The sequence below is a fragment of the Haliotis rubra genome, unplaced genomic scaffold, assembly GCF_003918875.1.
Source record: "Haliotis rubra isolate DU_JTF1 unplaced genomic scaffold, ASM391887v1 Scf684, whole genome shotgun sequence".
Lineage (NCBI taxonomy): Eukaryota > Metazoa > Mollusca > Gastropoda > Lepetellida > Haliotidae > Haliotis > Haliotis rubra.
In genome coordinates this window covers 539,635-566,739 of record NW_025767395.1, presented here as the reverse complement: position 1 = coordinate 566,739, position 27,105 = coordinate 539,635, and the positions used below count along the sequence as shown (strand labels likewise).

General features: G+C 40.9%; 1 protein-coding gene across 1 annotated transcript; it reads right to left on the bottom strand.

The window, feature by feature from the left end:
* Positions 1-25,727, bottom strand: LOC124258161 (cell adhesion molecule 4-like). The gene is made up of 10 exons (XM_046692220.1): positions 25,544-25,727; positions 24,578-24,844; positions 7,758-7,880; positions 4,826-4,847; positions 3,111-3,166; positions 2,583-2,604; positions 2,112-2,167; positions 1,135-1,251; positions 543-558; positions 1-166 (listed from the first exon to the last, which is right to left on the bottom strand). Exons 1-10 carry the CDS (start codon positions 25,725-25,727, stop codon positions 1-3), a joined length of 1,029 nt encoding a protein of 342 aa, XP_046548176.1.
* Positions 25,728-27,105: the final 1,378 nt, after the last annotated feature.

The following is a 27,105-nucleotide window of genomic DNA, read 5'->3' as shown; positions in this document are numbered from 1 at the left end:
TTAGGAAGTTGAAGGGTGGAGAGACGTGTAGATGTGAAACTGTTCCCTCAGGAGTCGCTCGTAATCATGTAGGGGTAAGACATCCCCGCCGTTGTTGGAAGCACAAGGTACATCACTCAAGTCACGGGACAATCTCTCTGCCATCACAGTAAGATATTCACTACATCTGTAATTACAACATTACACTTGCATTGCACATAAAGTTGTCTTGCACAGAAGTGTATGTATTTTGCTTTCATGCAGCGTGGAACAGAAATCATAAATGGATTGGAAATCCTAAAAAAGACAGTGATCATAAATTGCAATCCTCTCTTAACACATCGTACATTTGTTACATAGATCCAATAGCTACTTTCTCCGTCATTTCCACAGATAATCTATACGGGCTTCGTTTATTCAGTTAGGGTCTAGTTTTCTGGGTTAAGTTGAGTAAATGGTGTTTAACACAGGAGATTGCAACTGGGCACATATATGAGGGTTTGTTAACTGGTTATAACCATACCTAACTCCAGCACTTAAGGTGAAACAATAAACTTATGTACCTTCTGCCCTGGTTTTCTGCAAATAAAGAAAAAGACAAACTTGTAAATTTCTAAACGGAAAGATTCGTCCACGTTTCCATTTACTGAATAACAGTTAGTGACTGAGTCGCTGTTAGCACAGTCCATCAATATCACCAAAACCAGAACACCATAAATAGGGCTTCACACATTGTACCCATGTGGGGAATCGAACCTAGGTCTTTGGCGTGATCGCCTTAACCACTTGGCCCCCGACTGCCCAAATTACTGAATCAAAACAGCGTTTACAAAATATAATGGAAAAAAAAAGATTTCAGCATATGAAGGTGAACTACAGACATGCCTGTTTGCTGTTTAACGCTGCATTCACCAATATTCCAGCTATATTACGATTGTCTGAAATAATCAAGACTTGTCAAGAAAACCCAGTGATTGATATAATGAGCATCTATTTACGAAATTGGGAAACGGGGGTATACATGCACGGCCATAATCAGCCAGCGTTTCTCACCTGTTATGACGAGCTTGCAAATAGGTTGTAGAAGACCAGCTCTGACCTGAGGAGGGATTGAAACTTACATTGCATTCAAAAAGATTCATATATTAATCGTACCTTTTACGTCCTTGCAGACAAGAACAGTAATTGCTGCCACCACAACTGCCACGGCAGTGAGCATAATGGAGTAGACAGCTACGATGGGGACGATGTCGTCTATGTTTGCATCACCTTCTGATATAAAACACAGTTAACACATATGTAATTAGTATGGTAATTTATATGAGAACGCAGAGACGTATTTGAATGATAAGAAATGTTCTGTTAATATGCCTTGTTCGTTTTAATGCATATATTGGTTTTAAAACATGAGGAGGAAATAGAGGAAGTTCTGGGGGGTTTTGTGTGTCTTTTTTTAATGAAACATCGAACCTTTTTATAAGCTAAAAGAGTCCTGTCTACATCGTATTTGAAACGTAAAAGATTCGTCGTTAATATTCCTTATTCCTTTCAGTGCATGGATACTGGTTTTAAGACATTAGGAGGAAATACTATTTGTGTCTACTTTGTCAAAGAAACTACGATTCTTTATACGCTACTGGAACCCTGTCTACATCGCATAACGCAACAAAGGAAGCAAGCAATGAAGATTGAAGATTCATTCTTGATGTATGACGGGAAGTATAACCGTTACAGCTGTCCAAGCCAGTGGATCTGTTTCCCCAACATGGCATATCACCGAATCCTGGTTATGTACATGGAAATTAAAAAGTATCATAAGTATCATATATATAATATAAACGAATTTGACTTAAGAAATGTTTATTTACAGTATATTAACTATTCTATGATGCGTATTTTAAATCATATAATCGGTATTTTTCCCTTTCCTTGAAATATTACACCGTAACCTTGACGATTTGACTTATAGCCAATGTATATAGGTTTTAGACACGACTCCTATTCCAGGCTTCTGGGCTTCAGACGGGAGATACTTCGAGCTACATTCAATCGACATATCAGTACCATACACTCACAGTTCGAGTTTCACAGCCGTTACACATCATGCTTGTAGTTAACCTTTAGACACCAACCTTCTATTTCCTGGTAGCTCCCGTCGTTTTCGTCTTCCCTGTGATACGAAACCAAGCTGATAAAAATGAGTATTAAACTTGAGTAAAATGAAAGGAAGTTATAAAGCTGTGACACACTCTCAATTCACATCGCTCCGAATCGTGCATAGTTTTGCTCTGATAGCTATGTCGGTTTGTTTGTTGTTTGACGCCGCACTCAGCAATATTCCAGCTATATAGCGGCGGTCTGTAAATAATCGAGTCTGGACCAGACAATCCAGTGCTCAACAGCATAAGCATCGATCTACGCAATTGGGATACGATGATATGAGTCAACCAAGTCAGCGAGCCTGACCACCCGATCCCGTTGGTCAACTTTTACGACAACCATGGGTTGCTGAGGATCAATTCTATATCAGATCTTCAGCTATATATCACTGTGTGAGATGAAATATTTATTCATCCTACTTGAAGATTGATGAAGATACTCACCGCTGATGAACGTATCCTCTCTCTGAAAGTGACAATGTTCAGCAGTTAATTATGCATACAAACTGCAAGGTTAATCACAGATGCCTGTATTATTGTGCAACGATCACATATCCGTACATGTTTGAATATAGTGCACTGATCTAGCACCGTATGGACAGCATCCGATACAAGTTTGAATAGAAGGTCAGTCAGTGAGTGAGTGAGTTGGGTTTTTCGCGACTTTTAGCCATGTTACAGCAATATCACGACAGGGGACACAAGAAATGGGCCTGACACATTGATCCCATGTCAGGAATCGAACCCGGGCCTTCGACTTTAACGCTTTAACCACTGGGCTACCCCAACGCCCAAGGTCACTCCGAGCTAATAGTTTTGATAGGCCTTTAGTTTTTCTATGTTGACAGCTAAAATTGCAAGACTGTTTTAGACATGGTACATAACATTGCCCATTTAATACTTCGCTATGACCTGTTTATCTGAACTAATGTATGTGACGTTTAAGGGTCTACGATGACGTACAGCACCAACCTTCTATCTCCTGGTAGCCCCCGTCTGTTTCTGCGTCAAGGATGTATGTGACAACGCTGGGGGAAAAGAAATGTAGAAAGTGCTTGGAATCAAGGAATATTTATGAAAACAAATAAAAGTGTTGCAAATCACAAAATAGCTGTCAAAATGATATGAATGAACCACTGAGAAAATCAGTGACGACACCAGCTGTTCACGAAAATACAGGTAGTTCACGCCCTTGAAACATTTGCCTGGAAGAGTAATAACTATCCAGCAGCTCATTGACTGTGCGCCATTGATTTAGATTGTGCTCGATATCACACATCTATTGATTAGTGATATAGCCAGTCAAATTGTGTTGGTGATGAACTGTTTACCCAATAGCCTTGAAGGATTGCAGATACAGCCAACTAGTACTGTGTACCCAACAGCCTTGAAGGATTGCAGATACTGCCAACTAGAACTGTTTACCCAACAGCCTTGAAGGATTGCAGATACGGCCAACTAGTACTGTTTCCCCAACAGCCTTGAAGGATTGCAGATACTGCCAACTACTACTGTTTACCCAATAGCCTTGAAGGATTGCAGATACTGCCAACTAGTACTGTTTACCCAACGGCCTTAAAGGATTGCAGATACTGCCAACTGTTTACCCAATAGCCCTACCATCTGGACAGCAGATACTGCCAACTGTTTACCCAATAGCCTTACCATCTGGATAGCAGATACTGCCAACTGTTTACCCAATAGCCTTGAAGGATTGCAGATACTGCCAACTGTTTTCCCAATAGTCTTGAAGGATAGCAGATACTGCCAACTGTTTACCCAATATCCTTACTATCTGGATATCAGATACTGCCAACTGTTAACCCAATAGCCTTGAAGGATAGCAGATACTGCCAACTGTTTACCCAACAGCCTCGAAGGATAGCAGATACTGCCAACTGTTTACCCAATATCCTTGAAGGATAGCACATAGTGCCAACTGTTTACCCAATAGCCTTGAAGGATAGCAGGTACTGCCAACTCTTTACACAATAGCCTTGAAGGATAGCAGATACTGCCAACTGTTTACCCAAACTCCTTGAAGGATAGCACATAGTGCCAACTGTTTACCCAGTAGCCTTGAAGGATAGCAGATACTGCCAACTGTTTACCCAATAGCCTTGAAGGATAGCAGATACTGCCAACTGTTTACCCAACAGCCTCGAAGGATAGCAGATACTGCCAACTGTTTACCCAATATCCTTGAAGGATAGCACATAGTGCCAACTGTTTACCCAATAGCCTTGAAGGATAGCAGATACTGCCAACTGTTTACCCAATATCCTTGAAGGATAGCACATAGTGCCAACTGTTTACCCAATAGCCTTGAAGGATAGCAGGTACTGCCAACTGTTTACCCAATAGCCTTGAAGGATAGCAGATACTGCCAACTGTTTACCCGATAGCCTTGAAGGATAGCAGATACTGCCAACTGTTTACCCAATAGCCTTGAAGGATAGCAGATACTGCCAACTCTTTACCCAATAGCCTTGAAGGATAGCAAATACTGCCAACCGTACGTTTACCCAACAGCCTTGAAGGATTGCAGATACTGCCAACTGTTTACCCAACAGCCTTGAAGGATTGCAGATACTGCCTACTGTTTACCCAATAGCCTTACTATCTGGATAGCAGATACAGCCAACTGTTTACACATGTGCCTTACCATCTGGATAGCAGCTACTCACCGGTTATGAGGGTATCCTCTATCTGAAAGTTATAATTGTGTAGATAAGTAAATGCAAAATGTTAGCTGAAAAATATATGCTTAACGAATTGCTCGTATAATTGCATACCTTTGAAGTAGACATAAGTTATTAGAAATTGGTAGAACGATATATGACAGTTTTTAGAGCAAATGTCTTTCTTTTATAGATAGGTGATACCCGAACCTCTGGAAACCCAGGGCATGCTTTATTTAAGACTTTTTCCATTACAGTTAGGGTTAGGCGGAACGAAATATAAGAAGGTTCATTAAGAACAAATGCCTGTTCTCAGGCTGTTCAAATGTATCTTGATGGTTATATAAGAGAAATGAAATGTTGGACTGAAACATACACAGGAAAGGAGACGTCAAGTAAATAGCTACCCAGTTTTCAGTTATTTACATCTAACTTCTCATGTAAGCTTATAACATAGATATTTAGTTTTCACTCTATTTATGGGTGTGGAAGGTTTTGCATATGATCTCAATAATAGTGTCTCTTAAGGGTATAAACTCTTCACGCCGAACACCTGAGTTCGATTCCCCACATGGGTACAATGCCTGAAGCCCATTTCGGGTGTCCCCCATCGTGATATTGCTCACATTCACTCACTATAAACTCTTCCTTAAAGGCTGGTCTCAGATTCAATTTCCCCGCATTTACTTCCTTAAAGAATAGTTACTTCCTTAAAGAATAGTTATAATCAAGACATCACATCTAAAAACATATTAGTATTGCTTAACGTTTGTATAGGTGTATATCTACTGACCAGCAATAAACACGCAACTCAGAATTCATGAAAATTGTACTTTTTCAGCATGAGTTTGGTTTTGATACTTTAACACAAGTATGATGTGGTGAGGATAAAGCATTCACCATGTAGGATGGTGTTCGAATCCATTTTTAGGGAGAAACAAGCAAGGATGAAATGCATGACACACGCATTTCACAGCAACATGCCACGTGTAAGTGACATGGAGAGACACCAAGCAATAGGCATGCTGAATGCTGCAGTTCGACAAGTTCATGTAGACCGGTATTTTCAGGTGCACCCTTCGACAATAACTCGTCTGCAGCAACGGTTAGTAATGGCAACTGGCAGCGTTTCTGATCGCCCCCGTTCCGGTACGCCCCAGTGTGACGTCACAAAGACAGGACGGATAATCCAACTTCAGCACCTCCGGAGCCGTCTACAGGCGGCAGTAAGCACTGCTAATGCTGTGACTGGGTCTATGGGGCGCCCTATCAGCGAGAGAACTGTGCGCAGACGACTCCTAGCGGCAGGCTTACATTGCCGTCGACCTTACCGTGGACCCATCCTCACCAACAGACATCGACTGGAACGGCGCCGTTGGGTGACAATAACCATGGTTAAGCCAATTCTGTTATACGGCTGCGAAATAAGGGGTTTTGAAAACTATAAATCTATAGAATTCCTTCCCCTTAAGAGAAGCACGCCATTATAATGCTATATGGAGACCTTGGAAGGGTACCCCTAAATAACTCTATCAAATGTCGCATGGTATATTTCTGGGCTAGACTCCTATCTGGTAAAGAACAAAAGCTGTCAACAAATGTGTACCAAATGTTATATAATGAAGCCTGCATAAACAATAGCAACCAAAAATAGATTAAATCCGTGGAAGCCGTTTTAAATGAAACAGGCTATAGTATGTGCTGGGTAAGTCAACCAAAAATATCTAATTCAATTTTTCGAATTAACGGAAACATTTGGGATTTTTTGAGAATCTGAAAGTTAAGAATCATTGGAGTGATAATGCCATCAGATCATAGTGAAAATTAAAACTATTATCTCCTTAGGCTTAGAAGATATAGCAACCCAAACATTGCGCTCAGAGATTTCGAATTCTTCTAAGGGTACCATGTATCGCGTATTCAAATCTGAACTTGTCTTTGATAAATATCTCACATATATCCATTCCTCCTTGGCTCTTAAATTTCTCTTGTTTAGAACTTCCTGCCACCATTTACATATAGAAGTAAATACCAGTCGAAGAAGGAATGTGTAACCTCTGCTACACGTGTGATGTTGGCGATGAATTTCATTACATTTTTCTCTGCCCTTTCTTTAAACATCATAGGAAAACTTATATCCCAAACCATTATGTTGAAAAAACCCAATGTTTTAAGATTTAACGAACTGTTAAACTGTAAACGAATTAGTGTTTTAAAACAACTGTGTAGATTTTGTAGTACTGTCATGAAAACTGTATAAACTTCCTTGTAAACCATCCCGCCATCCTATGTATTCTCAACTGTATATTTATTTGTACCTGTTATGTCGAGTACCCCAGCCTGAGCGGAATAAAAGTTCTGTTCTGTTCTGGACAATGAAGGTGGGATGATGTCATCTTTTCAGACGAATCGAAATTCAGTATGAGTTTCGATTTCTTGAATTGCGTTTCTTTTGCTGGTCAGTATTGGTATACATCAGTTGTGGGAGTAACCATCCAACCCCGCCCTCCCCGCCTACCTCACCCAAAGCGTTGTCCCACACTGTCATATATAAATCAGTACATGTGTAGATATATAGGAAGGGACGGTGGGGTAGACTAGCGGTTAAAGAGTCTGCTCGTCACGCCGAAGACCCGGGTTCGATGCCACACTTGGGTACAATGTGTGAAGCCAATTTCTGGTGTCCCTCACCATGATATTGGGGAAATATTGCTAAAAGCGACATAAAACCAGACTCACTCACATAAAGGAACGTGTCTATCTTTCTTATGCACTATCATCGTGTGACTGTTCATTTGAAAGCATTGGCCTTGCTATTGCTTAACGTTTGTATAGGTGTATATATACTGACCAGCAATAAAAACGGATTGCTTCTGAGAGAGACAACTTTACGTGACTCTCGGTTATCGTCATTCACTCTCACATCACACCGTATTACCTCCACGTCTCTGTTTTCTACAAACAACAACGATGACGACAACGGCGATGACCACGATGAGGACGGAACAGACAGCAGCCTCGGGGACGATGGAAATGGCACCAGATTCAGTATCTTCACGTACTGAAACATTTAATATAGACGATATTCAGTACAGTATGCATACGAGTAAAATCATGTAACATCAAGCCTCTTCGGGAGGTTTTAACCTGATTCAAAACATATTGGTTGACACTTGCGATGTCCATCTGAATAACCTTTCCGTGCTACGCTTTGTAAGTGATTGATGAGGTACGCTGTACATCCCCAACAACAACGTCATTGTCAACATCAGCTCCACAGGAGGACATGCAACGTCGGTAACATCAGTGTTCTCATTTGTGCAGGGTGAAGAAACGGAAATATCTAACGAAAAGTGTCAAATTATATTCAGGAGCACTGTATTCTGTAGGGCCTTGGTTTCTAATTGATCTTTCGAATTAATGGAAACATTTGGGATTTTGGGAGAATCTGAAAGTTAAGAATCATTGGAGTGATAATCCATTTAGATCATAGTGAAAATTAAATTCTTCATCAATATTACTGCTTCAAATGGTTAATTATTTTTAATCATGGAGTGCCATCTAAAGGGTATTTGATTATTTTAAATCTCTGGGTGTTCTAGCAGGTGTTCAAGCAGGTGTTCCAGCACGATCAGGAGTACGAAAAGGGGGCCGTCCCAACAGGCGTCATCCCCAACAATAGGTTGTATATAACAGATTCTGTTACTGAAGTGTTGACTTACGGGAGACGTCCAGCGTCAGGTTCCGTGATGCACTCCCATGTGTGTTGTTGACGTGACACGTGTACAGTCCAGACACAGATACATCTACAGCTGGTATAGACAACACAGCCTCCCTCTGTCCTGTAATCACCGTCTGTCTGGAGATGTTCCACCAGGTTACAGTACAGGCAGGGTTACAGTCAGCAGAACATCTCACTGTTACAGGCTTCCCTTCTTCTACCTCCAGCTTGTCACTTGTGCCGTCAAACTGTATCTTGTCAGGTCCATCTGGAATGCATGTGAGATGGTCATCTAAGAACGGATGTTTTTTCTTACATATAAGTGCAGTTTGCTTCTGTGACATACATGATGAATGAAGACATGTTGCTTGGCTTGGCCTGTGTTCCTGGGATTCACAAAATGGTAAACGTCTCAGACTCGTATCAGTTTATGCTTTCCTCCCACAATAAGTACAGACTACAACTTGAACACCGTTGTAACTCACTCACTCACTCTGTTTATATGTACTACTCTTGACAACATATCCAGGTGAGCTTACAGTGCCGGGAAACTGAAACTCTAAAACTTTGAATTGATAATTAAATCAGACCTGCTTATATTTCCTATTCGAACTTTTACAATAATCATTTCTGTTCTGTTTACACAGAGCACAGTACTTCAGCAAAGAAGGTTGTGACAAAACTATCACTCAGAAGCACAGATTCAAAGATAAGATATACGAGGTTCTTATGCCGTAAACAAGGTAAGGTCTAACTCACAGAGAACATCCAGTACATGTCCGTGACTCCAGTTAGACTTCAGGCCCTCCTCCACAGCCTGGCAGCTGTAGATGTCTCCCTGGTTCTCTCTGCTGATGTGGGTTATTGTCAGGTCATCTCCACCTGTAGGATACTCATCACCAGATTCTACCCGGGTCCTGTCCCTCCTCCAGATGTAGGTCATGGTCAGTCGGGGATGGTCCGGGGGTAGACTCCGGGAGGAGGAGGAGCATGTCAGGATGACATTCTCACCTGATACAGGTGAGGCAGGTCCGGTAACGGTGGGTGTGGTAGGCTTCTCTGTGAACAAATATAACAAATGTGCTGAGACCTTAGCACGACTGCCATTGAACAAGATTTTGCTGAAAGCTTTCATACTTGTATTTATATACTATTCATCATTATTATCTATCAAATGTTAAATCGTTAGTGCATTCACTCGTCACGTTGAAGACCCGGGTTTGATTCCCCACATGGGAACAATTAGTGAAGCCCATTTCTGATGTCACCTATCATGATATTGCTGGAATATTGCTAAAAAACTCACTCATTCACTCACTCACTCAGTGTTCCACAGTCAGTCAGTCAGTCCACAGTTACAGCAGGGAATACATGTTGGCTGGATCCTAATACTCCTAACCGTTTTGTTGATTATATATGAAAGTTACCACACAACTACTGGCTGCCTCTACTGAAACGAGTTAAATGTACTTTCCATAGAGAGGAGGGTCGACGGCGTCACTACCAGGTGCGTCACAACAAATCGGATACACTCATCCATGTTAAACTTCGCCACTGCTTCTTTGTCGGTGAACAAGCATAGTTCATATACAAACACACACATGCATACAACACACACACAAGCATACACACGCAAACACACATACGCACGCGCGCACGCACATACACACACATACATACACACACACACACGGATCCATGTCGCCATATACACAATAATCTAACCCCCCCCCATTTCACCTAACCTAAAGTTCTTCTACTGAAATAGAAGATTGAACAGCTATTTATTGATGTTGGAGATACATTAAGACAGTCCAACATTATTCTTCAAATAATATTCTGTTAATCTCATATCCTACTCACGTGCTACAACGAGGACCTGTCTACATCCAGTAACTGTCTGTCCATTGGTTCCTTGACAGTAGTAAGTACCAGCGTCCTGTACAGTAACATTGTAGATGGTAAACCTCAGCTGTCCTGTCTGTGATAGTGAGTCCTCCCCGGTGTATCTGATCCTGGTCGTGTAGCCGGTGTGACTGGTGTTGAGTACCCATACACGGTGTGACATAGGCAGGACCAGTAACAGTCTCACAGTTACCGAACCATTCACCCATACGTGATATATGAAGCTGACATTCGCTGGGTTCATGGTTATGTTAACATCGTCGCCAACACGTGTAACAGTGTGTGGGTATCCAGTTGTTATGGAGGCAAGACCTGCACGCAAAACAAGTATTCGTCATTGAAACAAGGTTAATATTTGACAAAATTGTTCAAGCACATTATTGAAGTCAGCTCAATATAATCCTAGTTGACAGATACATACCACACACATATAAGCTCCCAAACAAAGAGGAGGAAAGAACTTTTATGAACATGAGTTATAGTATTTTCTGTGGGCTGAGTTGTCAAACTGACACAATTTTGCATTTTTAATGTAAACTTTTCGGAAAATGTAAATTACATTCTTTTTAGGGGAGTCAATAAAGTGATTTCGATGGACCCGATCGATTGTATTCTTAATATATTTTCTCTTTTTCATTTTTGTCACATTGTTGTTATGTATCTATGAAATGGTTTATTATGATTGTTTACACTGTATAATATGTATTTATCCCATACACAGTGCTTCATATACATGTATGCACTATACTTACATATCTTACACACATTACTGACATGTGATCTACACTAAGCTGAACATACTAACATACCATATACTAACATGTGATCTACATTACGCTGAACATACTAACATATCATATACTAACATGTGGTCTACACTACGCTTAACATACTAACATATCATATACTAACATGTGTTTTACATTACGCTGAACATACTAACATGTCATATACTAACATGTGATGTACACTACGCTGAACATACTAACATATCATATACTAACATGTGGTCTACACTACGCTGAACATACTAACATATCATATACTAACATGTGAACTACATTACGCTGAACATACTAACATATCATATACTAACATGTGGTTTACATTACGCTGAACATACTAACATATCATATACTAACATGTGGTCTACACTACGCTGACCATACTAACATATCATATACTAACATGTGATCTACACTACGCTGAACATACTAACATATCATATACTAACATGTGGTCTACACTACGCTGAACATACTAACATATCATATTCTAACATGTGATCTTCACTACGCTGAACATACTAACATATCATATACTAACATGTAATCTACACTACGCTCAACATACTAACATATCATATACTAACATGTGGTCTACACTACGCTGAACATTCTAACATATCATATACTAACATGTGGTCTAGACTACGCTGAACATACTAACATATCACATACTAACATGTGGTCTCACCTGAGGTAAGTGTGTTTGTTCAAAATTGCCGAAACTGGGTACAGCAGAAACTGGTTACCCGGTGAGATAAGTCATTTGACTATTAACCTTCGAACGCCTTACAGGCATCTTGGGTTATCCAGGGTAATAATAATCAGATTGTGATTCAGCGTCCAGCGAGCAACTAGACAGAGTGATACTAGGCGCTATATGAAAATAAAACATATTAAAAACTGGCGTGATAAGTTCATGTACTGACCTGCACGCAAAAAAATACCAGTCATCATTACGTACGATTACTGACAGAATATCCCGTATTACTTGAGAAAACAGTCACAAGGTTGGCCATTTTCGAAGACAGATATACATACCACACACATGAAGTACTCCGGTCACAGTGTAAAACAGAAACATAGTCAGCAGCTGGTTAACACTGACAGATCTGAGCTGTTGATGTTCGTGTAGTTTCACTTGACACTATTTCCCTGTCACATGAACCATGTACTTGCTTGTTGAAACAGTAGTGAATACGCCGTGTCGTTGCTATTGGGCAGTTGAATATTGAATACTGTGTTGTCATGAGTTTACTTGGCACTGCTGGGTCTGTCTACTCTGTGAATCATGTCCTTGCTTGTTGAAACACTAGTGTCGTTATCATTGGGCAGTCGAACATTGAACACTATGTTGTCATGCGTGCTGGGTCTGTCTGCTCTGTGGTAGCCAAGTGGTTAAAGCGTCCACTCGTCACGCCGAAGACCCGGGTTCGATTCCCTCCATGGGTACAATGTGTGAAGACCATTTCTGGTATCCCCCGCCATAGTATTGCTGAAAAATGGTTAAAAGTGACGTAAAAAGATATTCACTCACTCACTCAATCACTCTCATATGTACCCGTATTTACTCTTTTGCACTGCACATCAAGATGTAAACGTTGCTATTGAGATCACACCAAGTTTTCTTTCTTTAACGTCGCCCTTTGCAATATTCCAGCTATTCCAGTCTGTAAATGATCAGACAATCATGTGATCAACATCATCAGCATCGATCTTCGCAATTTGGATACGATCACATGTGTCAACCGATCCTATTAGTCGCTTCTTACGACAAGCATGGGTTGCTGAAGATCATTTCTAACCCGGGCCTCAAAAGAAACTAAACGAGAGTTTGTCAGACTCCATTTATCTTACAACGCGAAAAGTAATCTGTTTCTTACAACACCCTAAAATCTTACCACTTTGGGATCAAATCGATGCATATTTCGTCCTTTCTCATTGTATCGGCGCATTGATAAATAACCCAACGTTATGAATGAGTGACGTCACTGGACTTACTACTCACTACACATACTATGTGTAACCCTCCACACAAAAAACGTTTCAGTCATATTTGTGCATTTTCGAGGCAATAATCATGATGTTAAACAAGATAAGATCAAAGAACTTCTCAAAAACCATGATGGGGGATCTGCTAAGCAGCCAGGTATGAACCCCATGGAACAACGTTTAGGAGGGCATGGGCAGATGTTTTTCGTGCGAGGGGTGGCTACACTAGGTACTGACGTGGTCGTCAGTATCGGTTCACACAATCACAACAAACAATAACTAATAATTTGGTGACAATATTCATATCAGTGGCGTTGTCATGGTCACCATATTTTCAGGCATTGTTTTCATTCAAGTTTCTAGTTATTTTCTCTCTCAGATTAGTAGACTGATTACCGCATTTTCAAATATTTAAGCCAGTCGTTTGATCAAATAATTGTTTAGTTTTACAATTCCTTCAACAGATCTCAAGTATTTAAATTAACTGACATCCTGAAGTTTTATCTCTTATACTATTCTCATTATCTACTCTCTTCTTATTACAGACATCTTTCCATTATGATTTCAATGTTTTATATTCACTAACATGAGTATCACAAGGAATATATCAAGAGCATGACGTGTGACAATTCCTAAAGGTGGCCATATCAAAATGGATATTATTCAGATTATATTCTCTCCCAAAAAAGAAACACATATAAGAATTTCAACTGTATTTTTATGTTTATTTTGAAACATCTTGTAGGCTTTATGAGCCAATGAAATATAGCGAAATTGCACATTGGGAATGCAGACTTATCCGTCTTTGGCACCAACTCGAGGATAGTCAGTTTAGGTGTCACATGGAGACATGTGGTGGCGCTGAAGTCAATACCTCGTGTGACCACCGTGGACATCCAGAACTGCACGGCATCGCCTCGGCATCGAACGAATAAGTCTCAGAATCTCGTGTTGCCCAATCGCAGCCCACTCTGCCTGTAGTGCCTGTGCGAGTTGCTGAAGTGTCTGGGGCTGAGGGTTACGGCGTCGCACCCGTCTGTCCAGGGTATCCCACAGATGTTCGATCAGGTTTAAGTCCGGTGATCTTGAGAGCCAGGGGAGCACATTGATGTTGTGGTTCTGGAGGAAGTCTCTAGTGTGACGTGCTGTGTGGGGCCTGGCATTGTCCTGTTGAAACAACTCCCTCTGGCGATCAATGATTGGAAGGAGGTGTGGGCGTAGGATTTCGTCACAGTACCGTTGAGCTGTCAGGTTGCCCTGGATCATCACCAAATCCTTTTCCTATGGCAGGTGATCGCTCCCCACATCGTAACACTTCCCCGGCCGAATCTGTCCACCTGGGGAACGCAAGTGTCGGCGAAACGTTCACGTCTACGTCTGTACACCCGCATTCTTCCATCGCGTCGTTCCAATAGAAATCGTGATTCATTGCTGAACCAGATTCTACGCCAATTCGGTAGGTTCCATGCTTGAACGTTGGTGTACCATTGAACTCGATGTCGACGATGTTGTTGTCGAAGCACAGGACCAAAATAAGGTCTTCTGTCACGTAAACCAGCCTCTCTCAACCTGTTCCTGACGGTCTGTGCAGAAAGCCTCCTCAATCCGGGTATTTGTCGAGCGGTACTGGTCGCCGTAGCTGTTCGATGACGCAGGTGATGTACCCGGATGTAGCGATCCTGCGCCGCAGTGGTCGCTCGAGGTCGCCCACTACGAGGGGCATCTCCTACCGCATTCTGCCGGCGATATCTCTCCCAGAGCCGTGAAATGGTGCTTTGGTGAACATTCATGCGTCGGGCAACTGCACCTTGAGACTGACCAGCTTCAAGCAAACCAATGGCGATATGACGGTTGGCTTCACTTAGACGTGGCATTTTGCGTTCATCAACAATATTCCAAATACAGTGAATAATCGACAGACAGTGATCAACCTCTTATACCCATCATTGAGACAATCTGATCCCCAACTTTCACGTGCATTGCATGTGAATTGTGTATTCTGTGACACTACACGCCGAAATTAAAAACCATGCTGTTAAATACGGGTATTTTACGGATGGTGCGTTTTGTTGTGATGTTTCAAAAACATAAACACCATAGGACTCATAAACAAAGCAAAACCTTTTGTGAAATGAATCACGTTTTAATTCATTGCTACATGAAATTGGAATTTTCTTGATGCGTTTCTTTTTTGGGAGAGTATATATACTTTCAACAGCTGAGATAGATTCGCCTGTAACTTGGCCGTGAAAATGTCAGCAAATCGTGTACCCCAGATGTATTTTGTAGCAAGCTAGTAACATTCATTTTATTGTCTTTAATCTTTCCATACAAGATTTACCCGAAACTGGACAAAGGTCAGAATAGTAAGGCGAAGGCATAGGACTGAATCTCTAAGATTCATTGAACTGTGTATATAAACAGATAGGTTTTATAACAGTATATGGATTGACAATTGCCATTACCATATTAGACTTATGAATAGTGGAACTTGAATAGAATTTATACCTTAACCATTCTCATCGCGAAATGGCTGCACTATTGTTGATCTTATGTAAACTTTCAACTCACTCACCCAAACCCTTGTGGGGCGAACAACTGAATGAAAATGCAACCATTTTGGGGTTTGAACAGACAATCATATGTTCCTGGCAAGGTGTACGGAAGGATCAATGCAAGAAGAAGACAAAATATAATCATAATAATAAGTTTATTATGATGTCGAAACACAACATGAGATAACATATAATACAAAGTAAAGACACTCTTTTTCATCGATACCAAAATATCCGTTCATCTACACCTAGACTCACCTACATAACTAACTGTACACTAACATCAGAACTAATAGCTTTACGATAAGATTATAATATTTAGAAACCTTAGAATGTTTATATTAACATCATATTACAAATGTCTGTTTAACAGTAATCAATATTAGCCACTATCACTAGCGAGGTACACAGTCTTACATACATTGTAGGGATGTAAGGATTGTTCGTCTGGAGCTACAAAGACAGTATCGTCTGCATAACGCAACATATAAAATATCGTCTGCATAAAGCGATAAAGAAAATATCCTCTGCATAAAATGACAAAGAAAACATCATCTGTTTTAAGCAACAGAGAAAATGTCGTCTGCATAAAGTGACAAAGAAAATATCATCTCCATAACGCAACAAAAAAATATCATCTGCATAAAGTGACAAAAAAAATATCGTCTGCATAAAGTGACAAAGAAAATATCATCTGCATAACGCGACAAATAAAATATCGTCTGCATAAAGTGACAAAAAGAAAATATTGTCTGCATTAAAAGACAAAAAAATATTGTCTGCATAAAACGACAAAGAAAACATCGTCTGCATAAAGTGACAAAGAAAATATCGTCTGCATAAAGTGACAAAGAAAATATAGTCTGCATACAACAACAAAGAAAATATTGTCTGCATAAAACGACAGAGAAAATACCGTCTGCATAAAATGACAAAGAAACTATAGCCTGCATAAAATGACCAAGAAAATATCGCTTGCATTAAACGACAAAGAAAATATCGTCAGCATAAAGCTATAAAGAAAATATGGTCAGCCTACAGCGAAAAAGAAAACATTGTCTGCATAAAACTATGAACACAATATCGTCTGTAGAAAGGTACAAAGACAATATCGTCTGCATAAACTGTTGCCTCACTAGAGGCTGCAGCCCGTACTGTGGTCCCGTGGTCGTCTGTTGGGGACGATGAAGGGTGTAGAGACGTATAGATGAGGAACTGTACCATCAGTTCATGCCCTACTGTTGTCGTGGTCCTCTGTGGGGGACGATGAAGGGTTGAGAGACGTGTAGATGAGGAACTGTAACGTCAGATTAGGCTTCACCTGGTACTGTGGTCCTCTGTGGGGGACGATGAAGGGTGGAGAGTCGTGTAGATGAGGAACTGTATCGTCAGTATAGGCTTCACCTCGTACTGTGGTCCTCGATGGAGGACGATGAAGAGTGGAGAGATGTAGATGAGGAACTGTACCGTCAGTTTTAGCTTCACCTGGTGCTGTGTTCCTCAGTTAGGAAGTTGAAGGGTGGAGAGACGAGTAGATGTGAAACTGTTCCCTGAGGAGTCGATCGTAATCATGTAGGGGTAAGACATCCCCGTCGTTGTGGGAAGCACAAGGCACATCACTCAAGTCACGGGACAATCTCTCTGCCATCACAGTAAGATATTCACCACATCTGTAGTTACAACATTACACTTACATTGCACATAAAGTTGTCTTGCACAGAAGTGTATGTATGTTGCTTTCATGCAGCGTGGAACAGAAATCATAATTGGATTGGAAATACTAAAAAAGACAGTGATCATAGATTGAAATCCTCTCTTAACACTTTCTCCGTCATTTCCACATATAATCTATACGGGCTTCGTTTATTCAGTTAGGGTCTAGTTTTCTGGGGTAAATTGAGTAAATGGTGTTTAACACAGGAGATTGCAACTGGACACATATATGAGGGTTTGTTAACTGGTTATTACCATACCTAACTCCAGCACTTAAGGTGAAACAATAAACTTATGTACCTTCTGCCCTGGTTTTCTGCAAATAAAGCAAAAGACAAACTTGTAAATTTCTAAGCGGAAAGATTCGTCCACGTTTCCATTTACTGAATAACAGTTAGTGACTGAGTCGCCGCTATTAGCACAGTCCATAAATATATCACCAAAACCAGGACACCATAAATAGGGCTTCACACATTGTACTCATGTGGGGAATCGAAACTAGGTCTTTGGCGTGATCGCCTTAACCACTTGGCTCCCAACTGCCCAAATTACTGAATCAAAACAGCGTTTACAAAATATAATGGAAAAAAAAGATTTCAGCATATGAAGGTGAACTACAGACATGCCTGTTTGCTGTTTAACGCTTCATTCAGCAATATTCCAGCTATATTACGATTGTCTGAAATAATCAAGACTTGACAAGAAAACCCACTGATTGATATAATGAGTATCGATTTACGCAACTGGGAAACGGGGGTATACATGCATGGCCATAATCAGCAAGCGTTTCTCACCTGTTATGACGAGCTTGCAAATAGGTTGTAGAAGACCAGCTCTGACCTGAGGAGGGATTGAAACTTACATTGCATTCAAAAAGATTCATATATTCATCGTACCTTTTACGTCCTTGCAGACAAGTATAGTAACTGCTGCCACCACAACTGCCACAGCAGTGAGCATAATGGAGTAGACAGCTACAATGGGGACGATGTCGTCTATGTTTGCATCACCTTCTGATATAAAAAACAGTTAACACATATGTAATTAGTATGGTGATTCATATGAGAACGCAGAGACGTATTTGAATGATAAGAAATGTTCTGTTAATATGCCTTGTTCGTTTTAATGCATATATTGGTTTTAAAACATAAGGAGGAAATAGAGGAAGTTCAGGGTTTTTTGTGTGTCTTTTTTGAATGAAACATCAATCCTTTTTATAAGCTAAAAGAGTCCTGTCTACATCGTATTTGAAACATAAAAGATTCGTCGTTAATATTCCTTATTCCTTTCAGTGCATAGATACTGGTTTTAGGACATTAGGAGGAAATACTATTTGTGTCTACTTTGTCAAAGAAACTACGATTCTTTATACGCTACTGGAACCCTGTCTGCATCGCATAACGCAACAAAGGAAGCAAGCAATGAAGACGGAAGAATCATTCTTGATGTATGACGGGAAGTATGACCGTTACAGCTGTCCAGGCCAGTGGATCTGTTTCCCCAACATGGCATATCACCGAATCCTGGTTATGTACATGGACATTAAGGAGTATCATGAGTATCATATATATAATATAAACGAATTTGACTTAGGAAATGTCTATTTACAGTATATTAACTATTCTATGATGGGTATTTTAAATCATATAATTGGTATTTTTCCCTTTCCTTGAAATATTACACCGTAACCTTGACGATTTGACTTGTATCCAATGTATATAGGTTTTTAGACACGACTCCTATTCCAGGCTTCTGGGATTCAGACGGGAGATAGTTCGAGCTACATTCAATCGACATATCAGTACCATACACACACAGTTCGACTTTCACAGCCGTTACACATCATGCTTGTAGTTACCCTTTAAACACCAACCTTCTATTTCCTGGTAGCTCCCGTCGTTTTCGTCTTCCCTGTGATACGAAACCAAGCTGATAAAAATGAGTATTAAACTTGAGTAAACTGAAATGAAGTTATAAAGCTGTGACACACTCTCAATTTACATCGCTCCGAATCGTGCATAGTTTTGCTCTCATAGCTATGTCGGTTTGTTTGTTGTTTGACGCCGCACTCAGCAATATTCCAGCTATATGGCGGCGGTCTGTAAATAATCGAGTCTAGACCAGACAATCCAGTGCTCAACAGCATAAGCATCGATCTACGCAATTGGGATACGATGATATGAGTCAACCAAGTCAGCGAGCCTGACCACCCGATCCCGTTGGTCAACTTTTACGACAAACATGGGTTGCTGAGGATCAATTCTATATCAGATCTTCAGCTATGTATCACTGTGTGAGATGAAATATTTATTCGTGCTACTTGAAGATTGATGAAGATACTCACCGCTGATGAACGTATCCTCTCTCTGAAAGTGACAATGTTCAGCAGTTAATTATGCATACAAACTGCAAGGTTAATCACAGATGCCTGTATTATTGTGCACCGATCACATATCCGTACATGTTTGAATATAGTGCACTAATCTAGCACCGTAGACGCGATATATGGACAGCATCCGATACAAGTTTCAATAGGTCAGTCAGTGAGCGACTTTTAGTAATGTTACAGCAATATCACGGCAGGGGAAACAAGAAATGGGCCTGACACATTGATCCCATGCCAGGAGTCGAACCCGGGCCTTCGGCTTTAACGCTTTAACCACTGGGCTACCCCAACGCCCAAGGTCACTCGGAGCTAATAGTTATGATAGGCCTTTAGTTTTTCTATGTTGAAAACTAAAATTCAAAGACAGTTTTTAGACATGGTACATAACATTGCCCATTTGATAATTCGCTATGACCTGTTTATCTGAACTAATTCATGTGACGTTTAAGGGTCTACGATGACGTACAACACCAACCTTCTATCTCCTGGTAGGCCCCGTCTGTTTCTGCGTCAAGGATGTATGTGACAACGCTGGGGGGAAAGAAATGTAGAAAGTGGCTGGAATCAAGGAATATTTATAAAAAACAGCCCGCTTTCCTCAGAGTGTTGCAAATCACAAAATAGCTATCAAAATGATATGAACGAACCACTGAGAAAATCAGTGAAGACACCAGGTGTTCACGAAAATACAGGTACTTCACGCCCTTGAAACATTTGCCTGGAAGAGTAATAACTATCCTGCAGCTCATTGACTGTGCGCCATTGATTTAGATTGTGCTCGATATCACACAGCTATTGATTAGTGATATAGCCAGTCAAATTGTGTTGGTGATGAACTGCTTACTCAATAGCCTTGAAGGATTGCAGATACTGCCAACTGTTTACCCAATAGCCTTGAAGAATAGCAGATACTGCCAACTGTTGACGCATTAGCCTTACCACCTGGATAGCAGATACTGCCAACTGTTTACCCAACGGCCTTGAAGGATTGCAGATACTGCCAACAGTTTACCCAATAGCCTTGACGGATTGCAGATACTGCCAACTGTTTACCCAATAGTCTTGAAGGATAGCAGATACTGCCAACTGTTTATCCAACAGCCTTGAAAAAGAGCAGATACTGCCAACTGTTACCCAATAGCCGTTGAAGGATAGCAGATACTGCCAACTATTTACCAAACAGCCTTGAAAAAGAGCAGATACTGCTAAGTTTAAATTTACCCATTTGCCTTACCAACTGGATAGCAGATACTCACCGACTATGAATGTCTCCCCTTCCTGAAAGATAGAATTGTGTAGATGCAAAATGTTCGATAAAAAATACATGATAAACGAGTTGCTCGTATACTTGCATACCTTTGAAGTAGACATAGATGACTTGAAATTTGTAGAACAATATGTGACTGTCAGCTAAGTAACACTGGTGTCTTGGAAGTGCTTGTTGGGATGGTTAGACTAGTGGTAAAAGTGTCTCCCGCTGGGATATTACTGGGATATTGCTAAACGCGGCGTAAACATCCTCACTCACTCACTGAAAGCTAAAGGCCATCAAATATGTAAATGTGTGCACACTATTGATTCATATCTCAAATGCCGTTCAAGCGTCTTGACGGTTATACAAGAGAAATTATTCATATTTCTCAGGCTGTTCCAGCATCTTTAGGGTTATATAAAAGAAATAATTCATATTTCTCAGGCTGTTCAAATGCATCTTGACGGTTATATAAGAGAAGTGAAACGAGTCTATGTTGGACTGAAACACACACAGAAAAGGACATGTCAAGTAGATACCACCACAGTTTGAAGTAATTTACATCTAACTTCTCATGTTAGTTTATGACATAGATATTCAATTTTCACTCTATTTATGGGTGTGAAAGATTTTGCATATGATCTCAATAATAGTGTCTCTTAAGGGTATTAACTATTCACACCGAACACCCGGGTTCGATTCCCTACATGAGTACAATATCTGAAGCTCATTTCGGGTGTCCCCCGTCGTGATATTGCTCATATTCACTCACTATAAACTCTTCCTTAAAGGCTGGTCTCAGATTCAATTTCCCCACATGTACTTCCTGAATGAATATTAATAGACACCATCCAGGACATCTGTACATTCAAACAAAATCCAACACATGGACGTGAAAACTATGACATGTGGAAGATCTATTAGTATAAATAGGACAAAATGATCATTTGAAAATGTATAACATGTCACTATAAATATGCTCGCCAGATAACGTTTTACTGAGTAACTGGATGGAAATGGACATCAGATGCTACATACCGAAGTATTACTTATGTTTTACAGTTACAGTAAAGACATTACCTCTCAAAACATATTAGTATTGCTTAACGTTTGTATAGGTGTATATATACTGACCAGCAATAGAAACGCAACTCAGAATTCATGAAAATTGTACTTTTTCAGCATGAGTTTGGATTTGATACTTTAACACAAGTATGATGTGGTGATGATAAAGCATTCACCATGCAGGATGGTGTTCCAAATCATTAGGGAGAAACAAGCAAGGAGGAAATGTATGACACACGTGCAGAGTGTGGACGTAGGGCTACAAATGCAGGCAGTGTCGTAATGCTGTCATTTCACCGCAACATGCCACGTGTAAGTGAAATGTAGAGACACCAAGCAATAGGCATGCTGAATGCTGGAGACCGACATTTTAAGGTTCACCCTTCGACAATAATTCGTTTGCAGCAACGGGTAGTGGCAACTGGCAGCGTTTCTGATCGCCCCCGTTCCGGTACACCCCCGTGTGACGTCACAAAGACAGGACCGGATAATCCAACCTCAGCACCTCCGGAACCGTCTGCAGGCGGCAGTAAGCACTGCTAATGCCATGATTGGGTCTAGGGGGCGCCCTATCAGCGAAAGAACTGTGCGTTGACGACTCCTGGCGGCAGGCTTACATTGCCGTCGACCTTACCGTGAACCTATCCTCACCAACAGACATCGACTGGAACGGCGCCGTTGGGTGACAAATCGAGGTCACCATGGTTAAGCCAATTCTGTTATACGGCTGCGAAATATGGGGTTTTGAAAACTGTAAATCTATAGAATCCGTTCATGTAAACCTTTTACGCAAATTCATTCCTGTTAAGAGAAGCACGCCATTATAATGCTATATGGAGAACTTGGAAGGGTACCCCTGAGCGTAGTAAAAGTTCTGTTCTGTTCTGTTCTGGACAACGGAGGTGGGATGATGTCATCTTTTCAGACGAATCGAGATTCATTGTGAGTTTTGATGTCTTGAATTTCGTTTCTTTTGCTGGTCAGTATTGATATATATCAGTTGTTGGGGTACAACGTATTCTGAAGTAACCATCCAACCCCGCCCTCCCCGCCTACCTCACCCAAAGCGTTGTCCCACACTGTCATGTATAATTCAGCACCTGTGTATATTTATAGGAAGGGACGGTGGTGTAAACTAGTGGTTAAAGAGTCCGCTCGTCACACCGAAGACCCGGGTTCGATGCTGCATTTGGGTACAATGTGTGAAGCCAATTTTCTGGTGTCCCCCGCCGTGATATTGCGGAAATATTGCTAAAAGCGGCGTAAAACCATACTCACTCACATAAAAGAACGCGCCTATCTTTCTTATGTACTATCATCGTGTGACTGTTCATTTGAAAGCATTGGCCTTGCTATTCTATGGAGCCAACTATTTCCAGGTGACGATACACTGAACACACACATCGATTGCATGATGTAAACATGAGCATGTAGTAATATATGAACCGAAACACGCTATTAAGTGAGATCAGTATTTGTTATTGCTGAACGAAAGTGCGAAAGGAGTGCTTCTGAGAGAGACAACTTTACGTGACTCTCGGGTTATCGTCATTCACTCTCACATCACACTGTATTACCTCTACGTCTCTGTTTTCTACAAACAACAACGATGACGACAACGGCGATGACCACGATCAGGACGGAACAGACAGCAGCCACGGGGACGATGGAAACGACACCAGGTACAGTAACTCCACGTGCTGAATCATTTAACGTGAACAATATTCAGTTCAGTATGCATACGAGTATAATCATGTAACATCAAGCCTCTTCGGGAGGTTTTAACCTGATTCAAAACATATTAGATGGGTTGACACTTGCGATGTTCATCTGAAATAACCTTTCCGTGCCACGCTTTGTAAGTGATTGATGAGGTACGCTGTACATCCCCAACAACAACGTCATTGTCAACATTAGCTCCACAGGAGGACATGCAATGTCGGTAACATCAGTGTTCTCATTTGTGCAGGGTGAAGAAACGGAAATATGTAACGAAAAGTGTCAAATTTTATTTCTCATATAAATAGAGATTCAGAAGCACTGCATTCTGTAGGGCAGGTTTCTAATTGATTTATCGAATTAACGGAAACATTTGGGATTTTTGGAGAATCTGAAAGTTAAGAATCATTGGAGTGATAATGCCATCAGATCATAGTGAAAATTAAATTCTTCATCAATATTACGGTTTCAAATGGTTAGTTATTTTTAATCTTTGAGTGCAATCTAAAGGGTCTTTGATTATTTTAAATCTCTGGGTGTTCTAGCAGGTGTTCAAGCAGGTGTTCCAGCAGGATCAGGTGTACGAAAAGGGGGCCGTCCCAACAGGCGTCATCCCCCAAAATAGGTTGTATATAACATATTCTATTACTGAAGTGTTGACTTACAGAAGACCTCCAGCGTCAGGTTCCGTGATGCACTCCCATGGTTGTTGTTGACGTGACACGTGTACAGTCCAGACACAGATACATCTACAGCTGGTATAGACAACACAGCCTCCCCCTGTCCTGTAATCACCGTCTGTCTGGAGATGTCCCACCAGGTTACAGTACAGGCAGAGTTACAGTCAGCAGAACATCTCACTGTTACAGGTTTCCCTTCTTCTACCTCCAGCTTGTCACTTGTGCCGTCAAACTGTATCTGGTCAGGTCCATCTGGAAGGCATGTGAGATGGCCAGCTAAGAACGGATTTTTTTCTTACATATAAGTGCAGTTTGCTTGTGTGACATACATGATGAATGAAGACATGCTGCTTGGCTTGGTCTATGTTCTTGGGATTCACAAAATGGTAAACGTCTCAGACCAATATCAATTTATGCTTTCCTCACATAATAAGTACAGACTACAACTGGAACACCATTGTAACTCACTCACGCACTCTGTTGACATGTACAACTCTTATGACTACACAATACAATTTAGAAAGTGGCGATGTAACATGTTATATTTGGGATTACACTTTCTTAGTAAAGTACAAATTCTAGTACTTTTGGGTTGAGTCCAATCCGGGATTCGAACCCACATCCTCATTTTCAGGTACCTAATAGCCTGCACACAAAGTCAGACGCCTAACCTCAGATATAACATGTACAACTCTTGACAACATATCCAGGTGAGCTTACAGTGCCGGGAAACTATCAGCATTTTCGATAGCCTCTGAAACTCATGGATCATTAAATCAGACCTGCCTATATTTCCCATCCAAACTTTCACAATAATCATTTCTGTTCTCTTTACACAGAACACAGTACTTCAGCAAAAAAAGTTGTGACAAAACTATCACTCAGAAGCACAGTTTCAAAGATAAGATATACGAGGTTCCTATACCGTAAACAAGGTAAGTTCTTACTCACAGAGAACATCCAGCACATATCCGTGACTCCAGTCAGACTTCAGGCCCTCCTCCACAGTCTGGCAGCTGTAGATGTCTCCCTGGTTCTCTCTGCTGATGTGGGTTATTGTCAGGTCATATCCACCTGTAGGAGACACATCACCAGATTCTACCCGGGTCCTGTCCCTCCTCCAGATGTAGGTCATGGTTAGTGGGGGGGTGGTCCGGAGGTAGACTCCGGGAGGAGGAGGAGCATGTCAGGGTGACATTCTCATCTGATAGAGGTGAGGCAGGTCCGGTGATGGTAGGTGGTTGGCTTCTCTGTTAACAAATATAACAAATGTGCTCAGACCGTAACACGAGTGCCATTGAACAAGATGTTACTAAATGCTTTCATACTTGTATTTATATACTGTTTGTCATTATTATATTGTGTTAAATAGTTAAAGCGTTCACTCGTCAAGTGGAAGACCATGGTTTGATTCCCCACATGGGAACAATGAGTCCAGCCCATTTCTGATGTTATCGGTCAGGATATTGCTGGAATATTGCTAAAAATATCACTCATTCACTCACTCACTCAGTGTTCCACTGTCAGTGTTCCACAGTTACAGCAGGGAATACATGTTGGCTGGATCCTAATACTCCTAACAGTTTTGTTGATTAAATATTATAGTTACCACACAACTACTGGCTGCCTCTACTGAAACGAGTTTAATGTATTTTCCGGAGAGAGGAGAGTCGACGGTTTCACGACCAGGTGCGTTATAGCAAGTGGCGTTAAAAGATGCAAGACTGATCGACTCGAATACACTCATCCATCTTAAACTGCGACATTTGACGGTGAACAAGCATAGTTCATGTACACACACATCATACAACACACACACACATGCATACAACACACACACATGCATACAACACACACATGCATACAACACACACATGCATACAACAAAAAACACGTACGCATGCTCGGACACTCACATGTACCTGGATCCATATATACAATAATCTAAACCCCAATTTCACCTCATTTAAAGTTCTTCTACAGCAATAGAAGATTGAACAGCTATTTATTTATGGTGGAGATGCATTAAGACAGTCAAACATTATTCTTCAAATAATATTCTGTTCATCCCATATCCTACTCACGTGCTACAACGAGGACCTGTCTACATCCAGTAACTGTCTGTCCATTGGTTCGTCGACAGTAGTAAGTACCAGCGTCCTGTACAGTAACATTGTAGATGGTAAACCTCAGCTGTCCGGTCTGTGATGGTGAGCCCTCCCCGGTGTATCTGATCATGGTCGTGTAGCCGATGTGACTGCTGTTGAGTACCCATACACTGTGTGACTTAGGCTGGACCAGTAACAGTCTCTCAGCTACCGAACCATTCACCCATACGTAGTATAGGGAGCTGACATTCGCTGGGTTCATGGTTATGTTAACATCGTCGCCAACACGTGTAACAGTGTGTCTATATCCAGTTGTCATGGAGGCAAGACCTGCACTCAAAACAAGTATTCGTCATTAAAACAAGGTTAACAGTTGACAGAATTATTCAAGCACATTATTGAAGT

Coding starts and splice junctions, on each gene's coding strand:
- LOC124258161 (XM_046692220.1), bottom strand. CDS start 25,727: ATGACCTACATCTGGAGGAGGGACAGGACCCGGGTAGAATCTGGTGAT. Junction 7,881..24,577: donor CCTGACGCTGGAGGTCTTCT/GTAAGTCAACAC, acceptor TAAATGTTTCAG/TACGTGAAGATACTGAATCT. Junction 2,168..2,582: donor AGAGGATACGTTCATCAGCG/GTGAGTATCTTC, acceptor CATTTTTATCAG/CTTGGTTTCGTATCACAGGG.